This window comes from Lucilia cuprina, chromosome 6 (assembly GCF_022045245.1).
Source record: "Lucilia cuprina isolate Lc7/37 chromosome 6, ASM2204524v1, whole genome shotgun sequence".
Taxonomy (NCBI): domain Eukaryota; kingdom Metazoa; phylum Arthropoda; class Insecta; order Diptera; family Calliphoridae; genus Lucilia; species Lucilia cuprina.
The window spans coordinates 37,493,407-37,507,342 of NC_060954.1; the positions used below are offsets into that span (position 1 = coordinate 37,493,407).

The 13,936-nt window shown below is 29.6% G+C and overlaps 1 protein-coding gene across 1 annotated transcript in view; it reads left to right on the forward strand.

Moving 5' to 3' along the window:
• Positions 1-13,244, forward strand: part of LOC111690834 (protein scabrous) — a 36,053-nt gene extending 22,809 nt beyond the window's left edge. The window contains exons 3-4 of the mRNA XM_046954986.1: positions 8,810-9,382; positions 11,475-13,244. Coding sequence (XP_046810942.1) covers positions 8,810-9,382; positions 11,475-12,413 — 1,512 coding nt within the window. The 3' untranslated portion in view covers positions 12,414-13,244. The remainder of the gene's footprint in view (positions 1-8,809; positions 9,383-11,474) is intronic.
• The last annotated feature ends 692 nt before the right edge of the window (positions 13,245-13,936 follow it).

The window sequence follows — 13,936 nt, forward strand, 5'->3', positions numbered from 1 at the left end:
TTACTAAATAATGTACCAATAATATTTTTGTATTATAAGTATATTTAATTGTAGACTAGCCAATTAGGCCCTATCGGCTTACGGCCATTGTTTTTGAATAAATAAAAATAAAATAAATAAATAAATATTCAATAATCTCTGAGATTTTTGAACTTAAAAAATTTATTAATAAATTTTCAGCTTTTCCTAACAAAACTTTTTTTTAACATTTTTATTACTTTTTCAGATTAAGTAAATAAATAAATAATAACTTAGCAGAAAACCAATATTAAATGTTTCTATTCAGTTTTCATTTAATTGATTTTGACTTTTAAAAGGTTCAACAATTTTTATAAATATTTTAAATATAACAATTTCTTAGCATACATTAAGGCAGTTTATGGTAAAGCCTATTTTAGGGATGTAAAAAAAAACACACACACAACAAAAACTAAATTAAATATTTATGATCTAGTTAGCTTTTAGAAAGCATGATTTGTGTTTTCTTGTTTTTTTTTATTTCAAAATATTATTTTTCTAACCACAAAAAAATGTAAAAGATGAAAAAATATAAACATTTTCTCTGCTGGCTTTTGGTGTTAATACCATTGTTGTCATAATTCTTAACCTTTAACGAAACAGAACGAAATTGTTTAATGAACAAGTGTTTTCTGTGCTCTTCTTTTTTGTAACCAAAACCTAATGTTAAAAAATATAAAAAGTTACCTTTCACCGAGTAAGAGGAGAACACAACACTAACCAAGCTATAATTATACAATAAAATTCAGCTGTTTCCGGTGTATTTTTCGTCGGTTTTTTTTTTTTTGGTGTAATGTTAAACGGAAAAAAGTATAATAACAACAATATGCAACACTTATTATCAAAGAAATGATGAGTTTTTCCTCTTTTTATTTAAAATGAAAATCATGTTCACGTGTTTTGGGGCCGGGGAGTTAAACCAGTAGTCTAAAGGGAATAATTCTCGTTATTTTTTACACGTTAAAAATACATAAATACATTCATATATCCATATATACTTAATTTAAATACTTTTGTAAGTGTATTTGCTTGTTTGAGGTAATTTTTAACTGAAAAAGAAATACCTTAAGGTATATAGACAAAAAGCTGGAAAATTGTCAATAATTCAAGCAAAATCAAAAATTTTGAACAAAAGATCATGGATCACGATGCGTTATTGATCTATATTTATCATAATTATGCAATTTTCTGGGTTTAATTTAGTCTTTATGTTGTCTGCATGAGATTAGTGTCACAGTGTACTGACTTGATTTTGATTATTAAAAACCATTTAAGCAACTTTATGTACAACGTCTTCTTAGTATTTGAGAATGCTGCTGTCATTAAATCAACATAAATACACCATTACTGCTTAAATGTCAAGTTAAATATTTATTTACAAAAACTTACAGTTGTCAGACTTTAAAAATAACTGCAAAATATACCAGTACTTTTGGAAACTGATACTCTAATAAATCTCTTAGTTTAACTTTAATGTCGGAAAAAACACAAAAATTCGCAAAAAACTCCTTTTTGAAGAATTATACTTTTTAAGATATGCAGTTCACTTTAAAAACCAACATATTTTCCAGTAAACTTAATGCTTTATACAAATTTCATAAAACTGTAGCATATTTTAGGGCATTTTTCAGCAAAAATGAGCAAATTAAGTCAAAAATGAGCCTAATTTCTGAACTCTAGTTAGCGATATAACACCGATCATGATTCGCTATATTTTGCCAGGTTATACTGATCATAAATTGGTACTTTTTGTAAATATTGATTATAATCATACAGGTCGACAAAATTTAAGAAAAATCTAAAAAATGGCTCCAAATTTGACGTTTCCAAAGGATTGAACAGCGAACTTAACTCCTGGTTTTCTCCCTTAAAGCAAAAATTATCCTAATAGCTAAACTTAAGTTTGCGATTAAACATCGATCATTCATGATAATTTGCGAGACTCTATTGATCATAAATTGGTACTTTTTGTTAAGTCAAAACACTGAGACTAATTTAGGATGGAGCTGAATTCGAATCTAACCTCAAATTATCTGCATAACATTTGAGGTTTGAGATATCGTGTCCTGAAATTTGAGAAATCGCCATTTTTGAGACCATTATTGTATGCCATATAAAAGTACTTCATATTACCTTTAAAACTTAATATCAGCCATGTCTTCTTTCTTCTTCGAGAAACTCATGTTTTTTGGTACCTGGACTACTGTAGAGCAGAGTGTATTACGCTTTTAAAATATTGTTTATAACAAACACAAATTAAGAATCCACGCCTTCTTGATGATGTTCCAATCAACACAAAAAAAACATTTTTCTATTCGGCTCAACAATATCTGTCCGTCATTCAACTTCAACGGATGATATCTCAGTAATTACAAGAGATTTTAAAACAGTTCATAAGGTATCTCGATAAAAGTTAGTTTAGGGTAACAGAATGGATTTTCAGATGATATGCAACAATTTATGAATAAAGATCTCTTCGAGCAGTTATAATGACAAAAATTGTGTTTTTATAAACTTCAGGACATTATATCTCAAAAATCTTGGATTTAGCAGGACTCAGTTTTTTTGAAGTATACTTTGGTCTCTCGGTTAAAAATTTGTCGGCCTGTGTTATTATCTGTTTTAAAGCTAGCAAAAAATACTTAATTTAAAAATTAATATAAAAATTTCTTTAGAGTTGAAAGAGTAAAAAGGTATATGATTTTAAAAAATAAAGATATTCCGTTTAAAACCGGGTAGTATGTATGTATATATTTATAAATACACACATTTAACTTGGTAATATATTTGTATTTTTTCTTTTTTTTGTTGCAAGTGTATATAAATGTATAAATATTTCTTTTATTATTATGATTATTACTTTTTATAAGTACCATAATGTAACGCTTCGTTATAATGCTTTAATGTGTAAATTGTGTACAATTCTTATGAGCGGAAAACGAAAACACAAAGCAAATGTATTTTACAACACTACACCCCCCAATCAAAAAAAAAGAACTCAACTAAAAAAAGTGAAAAAAAATACTTTGAATAAAAATGAAAATTTGCCAAACAGAAAAAAGCACACACCCTACCACATACACACATATACATACAACTAACAATACAAACACACCAGCAGAAAGGTTAACAATTTCCCTTAAAATAACACAATACTCAAAAAAAAAGGAAAAATAAATAAAAACTCATGGTGAAAGGAAAAGGAAATGTAAAAACCCTAATGGCGGGGGTCATATTCGTCTCAAAATACTTATGATTTATATTCAAGTATTAACAAAAACAACTACAACCAGCAGCAGCAGCAAAAAAATATTATTGTAATAATAATGAATATCACAAACAAAAAAAAAAAAATAATATTTAGGTATAAATTATATTAATATTAGCAGAGAAACGATACTGCTAATGATTTTTATATGAGCAGGGAAAAGAAAAGAAAAACAATAGAAATATATTCTTCCATAAAGAGTGAAAGAAAAACAAAACAGGTGTTTAGCATTTTTATTAGTCATGAGCTAAAGAGGTCATTAAGTCAAGAAAAAAGTTACAACATGTGGATTAAATTATATTTTAGGTACAGTAGTGTGAACGATTTTTAACGGATCCATTGTGTTTATACCCTACAAGGTGAAATTTAGCATTTGTGTGTTATAGATATAGAGCTTAAAAATACAATCGACCTTGACTAATTTTAATATTAATTTATTTAAGACCAATTCATTTCTTCAGATTTACTTCTAAATTTTCCTTTTGCAATGTTCATTCCTTCTGTTTTACTTATTATCACAGCCATTGTCGTAATTTGAAACACATTCTTAAAAGCGAACATTTTTTAAATCAACATAAGTTGATACCAAATTGACACCAATCTGTTGTCAATAGTGAGCTTACTACGGTTTTTAATATTAAGACAACGAACTTGTATAAAATTTAGACTTCGACAACGAATTGTTGCAATGTTGAAAACATTGCATTGTCTGTGTTGTCGTACGTATGTATAGACTTTGACAACGGATGTTATTGAAAAATTATAAACACTATGGTATGAACTTGGTAATAGGAGTGTATATTTTTTCAAAAAATAGAACTAGGACTCTCTAGTCTTTAAAACACATTTACAAAAGCAACCCCTATTGAAATTAACATATGTTGCTTCCCGCTTTAAATGGACTCATAAAAATGTCCTGCCAAAATATTACCACTTGTAGAATATCGAGTCAGCTCTGGCCCACTCTGACAGTGAATAGGACTATAACTTACTTGTCTTTTAGTTAGAACTTGATTAGACTTCTCACAGATATAATTACTAGGATATGTATGATTGGACATATGTCGGAATGTATAGGCTACCCACGTTATAGCTTCTGTATAAGTTGTTTGGATGAGGAAGAAGAGGAGTGGGTAGAATACATATGTGACAGCCCAGTCTTCCAAGAGCACAGACTACTCTATCTTGGTAAAGCTCTTTGGCATAACCTGGACTATCTTAGATATACATCACTAGTAAATATGATCGGTTTTATTAAAAATATCGACTGGTTCTTAAAGGCACCGAAGTCCCTCGAAATTAGGCAGGGAAACCATTATCCTCTAGGTGCAAACTATCAACATAAGAGAATGGAAGTTTTTACGATATTACAATGGTTCATATGGCTTTCGAGTGAACTCGCTAAATAGCGAGCAACCCACATAACCTAACCCATGTACGTGTGAACTGCTTTCCCTCAAAGAGAATACTAAATAAGTAAATTCTATTTCAATATCACTACCATGCCACAAACAAGTGACAACAGAACAGCAACTTATTTTGCATTAACGGACACTGGTGTCAACGAAAAATACAAAAATCACAGCATGCTTTTAGGTGAATAATAAATTAAAAAAAAAACACCTCCAGCATTATGTATATTTTGGATTATTGCATTTGTATGTAGAATTTGAATTTTTTTCCAAATATAACTTCACAAATGTAATTTCAAATATGATTAGATTTCAACAATGCAATAAACATATTTTTGATTATGTAGCATAGTTGTGGGCTGACAAATAAAAAAAATACAAACCGCAACATTTACAATAATAACGTGGTGACCTAATAAAATTTTTACACAATATTTTGCGTAATCAACTGGCATACAGTTTTATTTATAATTCTCATAAAAGCTTCAATTTATGGCGTATTTAAACTAAAAATCAAATACATAAAAAATATATTTTACATACATATGTATGTACAAAAACGCATGCTTGCATAAGTATTATATAAATGTTTTATTTGCAAATATATATATATTTTTTTATACACACAATCGCCTTCATCAACATCCACAACTGATTTATATCCCCTGATAAAAATATATAAACAACAATAGTATTTGTACACTGCGCAAAAACTAAAGTCAAATGCAAATGCTGAATAAAAAACAATATCTACATACTTCAGATATAAGAACTACTCTACCATATAAAATATATTGTTAAATACTGCTGCATAAATGTCAGTATAGACTTATTTAAAAAAAGGCAACTGCAAAAAAAAAAAAAAAACGAGTTGACTTTAAATAAAAACAACTGCAAAAATGTGAGTGAAACAAATAATGGAAAAAAACACTGACAATAATATTAATGATCTGAATATGTCAACGAATGACAATACAATAGAATACCATTAATTTGTTAAAAGCCAAACGAAAAAAAATTTTACATATACGCAGACATAAAAACAAACATGTTAGTGGGTCTATATTAGGGTGGATATAATTATTTTTTTTTTTTAAATCCTACTTTAAGCTAGGCTTTATCTATTCCAAATTTTTAAACAATTTTACCATGAAATTGCAAACTGTACAATTATTCTCTAACTAATAATTAGTTATTCTTTAAGTCAGCTCAGTTTTTTGTTCAAAAGTATGCGCATGTATCTGGCCAGATATTTTACGAATTTAACTGTGATTTTAATATATTGTTAATTTGGTTAGGGGTTTGAGTCTTCAGGTACCCTCTACAAATATTGTTAGATATCGTAATACTGTTACTAAAATGGCATATTTTTCATATAAATGTACTGAAATACATAGTGTTTCTCGCCAGATACATGCGCTACGTACTTGACTATCGGAACATGTGCATGACGGAGGGTTAAACGCAACAACCCAGCAGTTCGACAAAGACTTAATGCATACGAAAAAGACAGTAATTTCCACTTATAGTTAACCACCTGAATGATTGTAATTCGTATGTTTTGGGTCATTCGTCACGAATGTACCCTTTGTAATCGAGAATGAAGACAGTCGTCACTTTAGCGTCCTCTTTGTAAGCGGGAGCAGAGACAGTCGTCTCTTTACTCTGCTCAAGTAAACTAGAGATTATACTCTTAAAAGTTGTTTTTTTTTTGTTATACTTCCGAAAGTAGTAGTAGTAGACTCTTAAAAGTTGTTTTTGTTTTATTGAACTTCCGAAAGTAGTTATTTTACCCATCTTTTGGAGAAATATTTTACCTTTATTTCCATTAAAATCTTATCACCTGTTGGTTCCAATTCGCATTTTTTGGACCATTCATCAGGAATTAAAGTAAATCGTCACTTTCCTGGAATATGTTTATGTTAGTTTTATAGCAAGAAAAGTAGCGCCAGTTTAATAGCTAAAAATGTGACTGACTTCCAAGAACCCATTTGGAAATTACCATCCTTTGATTATTTTTGACCGTCTTTTGGCAGTTTCTTTGTAGGGTGTAGAGTGTCGATTGACTTTCTCGTAGGACAAGCCCATGTTAAAATGGTTGGTCACCTGGGAGAACAGACGGTTAGTGTGAACACTATTTCTGTTTTTAGAAAAAAATTTATAGATGAACCAATCAAAGAATTTTACATAGGGTTAAACGTGTCTTTATGAATGTGTGAACGCATAAAAACTAAGTGCGTGTGAACACAGTAATTTGGTATTTGGTTGATTTTTTAAGTCCGATTAAATTGACAGTTTCCTCTTTTAGTTAGTTAGGTAGTTAGTTAGTTAGTTAGTTCCTTAGTTAGTTAGTTGTGCCCTTCTTAACCACTGCCCCAATGCCGAATAAAATTATACTATAGAAGGAGTACTTATTGAGCAAAATGTTCCGAAACGAAATTTTCTATTTGTAAAAGAGAACCCCTAATACTCATATAGCTATTGGTAAAAATTAACAAAATAAAAATATCGATGAAAAAAATAAATAAAATTCAGATAGGTAATAGTAATGAATGAATTAATAAATTGAGTCAGTGTTTGTTGGAAAGGTATATATGTAGATAGAATACTATGGTATGTATACACATATGTTGTACTCCATTGTGGCAATTTTAAATTGTAACAATACATATACCAATAAAAACATAAAAAACCTAATAATTTTGTTTACTTCAAGTAAACAAAATTATTAAGTAAAAGTTATTACTTTCTGCATTACTCTGAAGAAGTTTTTTAATAATATACTTATGTATAACATGATATATGAACACATAGCTAAGTTTAATGAGCTGATAACTCCATATTTGTAATAAAACAAAATAACTTACTTAACTGTCCTGTGTGTTATTCAACTGCATATTTGTAAGTAGGCAGGGTAATTTGAAATTTATTTCATTGACTTTTTAATTCATTATTTTACATTGTAAGTTCTTGCTGCGATATTATTCAATCATACTTTGGTCAGTTACGATGAAAAATAACTAAAAATATTTCAAATATTCAGGTGAAAGGTATCCAAAAAAGTCCTAACAATATGTGTGCTATTCACATGAAAATATCCTTTGAGAATTTTTTTTAAAAGTTTAATGAAAAATTCGTCAAAGCTCAAGGAATAACTATTGAAATTCACATGTTCTTGAAGTTTCGATAAATGCCGGAAAAACAATTTATTTTCCATGTCAACCTTTCGTAAAAATAGCTACAAAGTAATTCTTTAAATAAAGCGATTTCATTCATACATTTTTCTGAAGGCCTTGTCAATAAAATGCATTGTGAAATCAATAAAAATGTTTTTGGATTAAAACAAAAAAAAAAATTCTTTTGTATTATATGTTTTTGTTGTTAAAAAAGAAACTTACGTATTAAAGAAAGGAAAAACTACAAACAAATATATATGGAAATTTTTGCATTGTTGTTAAAAATACAGATAAAAGAATATTATAAAGTCATTGCATTTCAACGGGATCCAGTTACCATGGTATAAGCGTTAAAAGGATGTCAACCATAAAACAACTACAAATAAATAAAAATTAAAAATATAAAAAAATAAAGCCATATATAGAGAAATGCGAATGTATTAAAGTTAAATTTTACATCTCTGATTTCCTTTCTTAGTGGATATGGGCCTTAATATTTAAGAACATTTTTCGAAACTCTCTTAATCCTTATTTTGGATACCAATACAAAATTGTTTTTTAGGAACATGTTATTAAACAAAACAAGCCCTTTAAACTTTCTTATACAAAAAGTATGCTTTAATTTTCTTTATTCAAATTTATATTTTAAATATAATAACATCACCCTAAAGTATGCTATAAAATTCAATGTTCAATTTTAGGGAAATATATAATAAAATATATAATGTATTGTGAAGAAAATAAAATTTTAATATAAATTTATTTAACCTAGTTTCGTGGTCAAAATAAAATTCATAAATATATAGCATACTTTCTAGAATCAACACTCTATTTGCCCTTTTAATATTCTTCCCTCAAACCAAAAACAAAATTTCCATATTGCTTATTTTCATTTCATTTTCTTTTTCCACTTTTGTTTTTCCACATGTCCACAGACATCTTCACTCACTCAACTGGCTGACCACAGAAGACGCCACTGCCGTTTTCAACGTCAACAACTTCACGAACTACAATTGTCACAACGTCAACTGAAACGTCAATTTAATGAATTGAAATATCATCGTATTGCCGAACGTGTACGCAGTATTGAAATTGAACAACATCGCATAGCAGATGCCAATTTTAATCTATCACGTCAGATAGCCTCACTCGATAAGTTACACTCATCCATGCTGGAGCTACTCGAAGATGTTGAGAATGTTCAAACCAAAGTTGATAAAACTGTACCCGAATTACGTCACGAAATCTCAAAATTGGAATTTGCCAATGCCCAGCTAATGTCCGAACAGAATTTGGTGCGTGAAGAGGGTAAAAATGTGGCACGTTCGCTGCAGGCAATGGCTGTGAGTGTTAGTACTTTGCAGGATGAACGTGATGGTATACGGCGTATGCAATCAGGCGTTAGCGAAATGCGTACAAAATTGGATCGTTTGCAAACAATGGTTGAGGATGTACAAAGAGCTATACAACATCGTCAGCATCGTGGTTATGGCAACAAGGATAACAAGGTATGTATCTATGTATGTTGTAGCAAGAAATTGTAAATATGTTTATGTATGTATAATAGAAAGGATTTCATATAAATGACTAGTATACCTGATAGACAAAAATTTCAGCAAACAAAAGGAAAAACTCCCTCCACCACAATAGCTACAATATTACAAAAATTTACACAAAACGTTAACATTTTTGTTTTCTATTCTATTTCCTGGCAATAGCTGATGTACATGCATATCTGATATTTTTTTGTTTATTTTGTAACTTCTATGTTATATTCTTTCTATACATATACATATACATGTATGTGTTTTGTTTTTTATTTGGCAGATTTTGTTTCCATTCTAATAAATTTCAAATTGAGATTTTTCGTAAAGTTTTTCTGTATTTTTTTAGCTTAACATGAGGTTGCTGTTTTATTAACATTTCTTTTTGTATTTCTGTTGGAAATCTGTCACGTTGTGTCAACGTTTGCATACACATGATTTGTTTGTTAAAATATAACATGCCATTATTTTTGCATTTTTCAACTCCAACATTTACAATGAAAGCTGACAATTTCTACTGCAATACACTAATAGCTAAAATGAAACCAAAATTGGAAAAAAACATATAAAAAATCCCTAAAAGTATATTTTAATTTAAAGTTTACAAACTATTCAAAAGCAATTTTCTCTCTTTTTTTAGATATGTAGAATATTTATTTAAAACCCTAAAAACAGACCATTTAACTAGAAATCTGTTTTATCTAAGCAAACACTCACAGCAATACGAAAAAAAATTCATTAATTTTCTGTTGCTGTGGAAAAAATCCTTAGTTTAATTACAAATAAAATGCCATGGTGATAAGAGTATACATTAAGGCGTTTAGTTATATTAATTAAAACCAAATGAACTAATGTTTATGCATGTTTTTCCTTAGACATTTTTACATAATCTTTTTTTTAATCTTATCAGAAAATTATAATAAATTAAATTTTAATTATAAATAAATGTTTTTGAAATGTGTTAAAACTTAAATATTAGTTTAAACTGTAATTTTTCACTTTCTATATTTTATTTCAAACTAAGTTAAATGTAAGATTCATCACTGCCAACGAACAGCGACCACACATGTTAGTTTTGACATTTATTAAATTCAACGTTTAATTTATAACTGTTTTTGAGTTAACGAAATCCCTGAAGTATGCTTCAGTTTTAAACACTTTTCTATTACTATTCAGTAGAGAATTTAGCTTTAACTTAAAATAAGTGATTAATTATATGATTCCTTTAAATTGTTTTAATTTAAAAACAACTATGAATATTAAGTCGGGCACGACCGACCATATGAAACCCTACACCAGTGAGTATGTTAAACATTTATGTAGAATTTTATAGGAGAATTTTGGCCTTCAAATCTTTTTCTGAAGTGGACTTTGTACGGGGGCTAGGGTTAAATGGGATCCGTTTGGTTAAGACCTTTATAAAACTAATTTTTGACAATTTGTGGAGTAATACAGTAATATATAACATATTAATGAGCTTAATAGCCCTAGTGAGAGGGTACGGTAAAATAATGGACCGATTTCAACCATCTTCAATAGCTTTCGTTGGGTAGAATGAAGAGATTCCCAATTTTCATCAAATTATATTGAAAATTGGGACCTGCAGCGTCCGCACGAGCTTTACATGGACACATAGATAGACGGACATAGCTAAATCGACTTAGAAAGTGATTCTGGCCGATTGGTATACTTTAAGGTGGGAGTTACTAACGTCAGCACAAACGCTTTATACCTTCCTCAATATAGTGGTGTTGGGTATAAAAATGTGTAAATCAAAAAGGACTTTTAGGAATAACATTTTCCCAGAACTACAATAGATAAAAATTCGTTTGTATAACTTAAGGCTTTAAATTCTAAAATTTAAAGCATACTTTATGTTTAACAACAAACTATAACCAATATAATTTAACGTTTTACTGCATTTTGATTTCAAATCTGTGTTAAGCCACCAAAATAACTTTTTCTGGCACTTATTATGCCACAAGCATTTCTACAACTGTTCAAAAACTAATACCAAAATCATGTCTCTTTCTTTCCTTTGTATTTTTGTTTTTAGAAATTCTTACATCATCATAACAATACATCATATGCTGAACAAGAAACCACAACAACAACAACCGGCACACCAACACAAAATGCTGAATCTTTAGTTGCCAAATTGGAAAATGTTGAGGCACAATTTGAATCAATTATTGAAAAACTGCCCAAGGATTGCAGTGAAGTGACACCGACAGCCACAAATGCGAATGGTGGTCTCTATCTTATAGCACCTTCGGCCGAACGTCATCCGTTGATGGCTCACTGCAGCTCAGATGGTTGGACAACAATACAAAGACGTTATGACGGCAGTGCAGATTTCAATCGGTCATGGGAGGATTATGCCAATGGTTTTGGTTCACCAGCCGGTGAATTTTGGATGGGCAATGAACAATTACATCATTTGACGCTAAATAATTGTACACGACTGCGGGTGGTCATGCAAGACATTTACGACAATGTCTGGCTGGCCGACTATACACAATTTTACATATCGTCGCGCTCTGATGGTTATCGTTTGCACATTGGTGGCTACAGCGGCAATGCCTCTGATGCCTTGGACTATCAGCAGGGCATGCAGTTTTCGGCCATCGATGTAGATCGTGACATATCACAAACGCATTGTGCTGCTAACTATGAGGGTGGGTGGTGGTTCTCTCATTGTCAACATGCTAATCTAAATGGTCGCTATAACTTGGGCTTGACATGGTTCGATGCGGCTCGTAATGAATGGATTGCTGTCAAATCATCACAGATGATGGTCAAACGTCAGTCGACGTCGACATGCCAGTACATACAAGAATCTTTAGCATCGACCACAAAAGCCTCAGCGACAATGACAACAACAACAACAACAGCGACGACGACAACGTCAGCGTCGTCTTCAGCGACAATAAATTCTAACAAGTCAATACCTTTAAATAACTTAAGAATACCAGGACAAACATCTTCTCTGTAGAAGATTTTTTCTTCATCTACATTCATTCCCCAAATATCAGCATCATTATCATCAACATATATCATCTCATCTTCATAATTTTTCCCAATTTCATTCCTTTCATATATTCATTCATTCCTTGTGTCCTCATTCTTAAGTTATTGATGCATAAGGGATTTAAAGAAAACAATGAAATAAAATGATATTATTCTAAATTGTATTTGAAAATTTGTTGCAAAATTTTCAAATGCCCGAAGAAAAGTATGAAAACTTGTTAGAGTTAGAACCACCAAAGCCATACCTTATTATAGTTTGGAGTATAGTACGATTGTGTATGTGTAAATCTGAAAGATTGATTGATTGATAAAGCAAAAGATAGAGTGAGAGTGTAAGAAAAAAATGTATTTGTATGTAAATGTTGAATATTGTTGGTTGATATTTATGATTTAGTGATGCACAAATTTATGGAAAATAAACTTTTTCATAAATTTTATGAACAATATTAGAGGGTAACTCAATATTTGTGGTATTTGTATCATTTTCGTCAGAGGTCTTAATTAAATGACTTAAAGTCGCTTTTGATCCCTTGTTTAGTATCAGCACTTTTACTTAGCAGAGTGATTTTAAATCTTATGAATACTTCTAAGGACTTAATCATAACCCAGGAATAATAAACAAAGTAATTCCAAAAGAATAACATTTATCATCACTTCAAAAGCAGCAGTAGATGAATTTGTTTACCTTCTGTGGAAGTGATGTTTATAGATTACCAAAGAAGCAAAAATAATAAATTTTTGTTTAAAATTGAAAGTATAGTTTGTGTATTAAAATTTTTTTGAAATCAAACACATTTTATTTTGGTGCAAATTGATAAATGCGTGTAATATATTTATTTATGTTAATATTATTTATGTCAAATTGGTTGTATTCTATAATACTTCTATTTCACTTCCTAATAATTTCCAAAAAAAGAACATAAAAATGACATCCTGAGAATGACTTCAGATGTAGTGAATTTGGAATCAAATAAAAGAAACATCCCTTCTATGACAAGCCTGCTTTAAAATAATCACACACTTTTTATCTCAAGATCACTCTCTGACTAATAGTTCGAGTCTAAGTCGATTTTCAATTACAACTACTTGTAATGTATAATTGAGGAATAATCAGTTACAGTTACTTGTAATGTATAATTACAACTACTTGTGATTGCAATTGAAGTTATTATTGAAGTTATTACTTGTAATTGTAATTTAAGTTATCAATTACTTGTAATTGTAATTGAAGTTATCAATTACTTGTAAATGTAATTGAAGTTATCAATTAAAATTACTTGTAATTGTAATTTGTAATTGAGAAACCCTTAATTGCAGTTACAAGTAATTGTAATTGGGAAAACTTTAATTACTTGTAATTGCAAAACTTTCTTATAATTGTAATTGTCAAATTTTAAATACAATTACTTCAAATTACAATTATGTACCAATCCTTACAAAATTCGGTAGAGAGATTTTATGTAAATTTAAAAAACCTCTAGTTTAGAA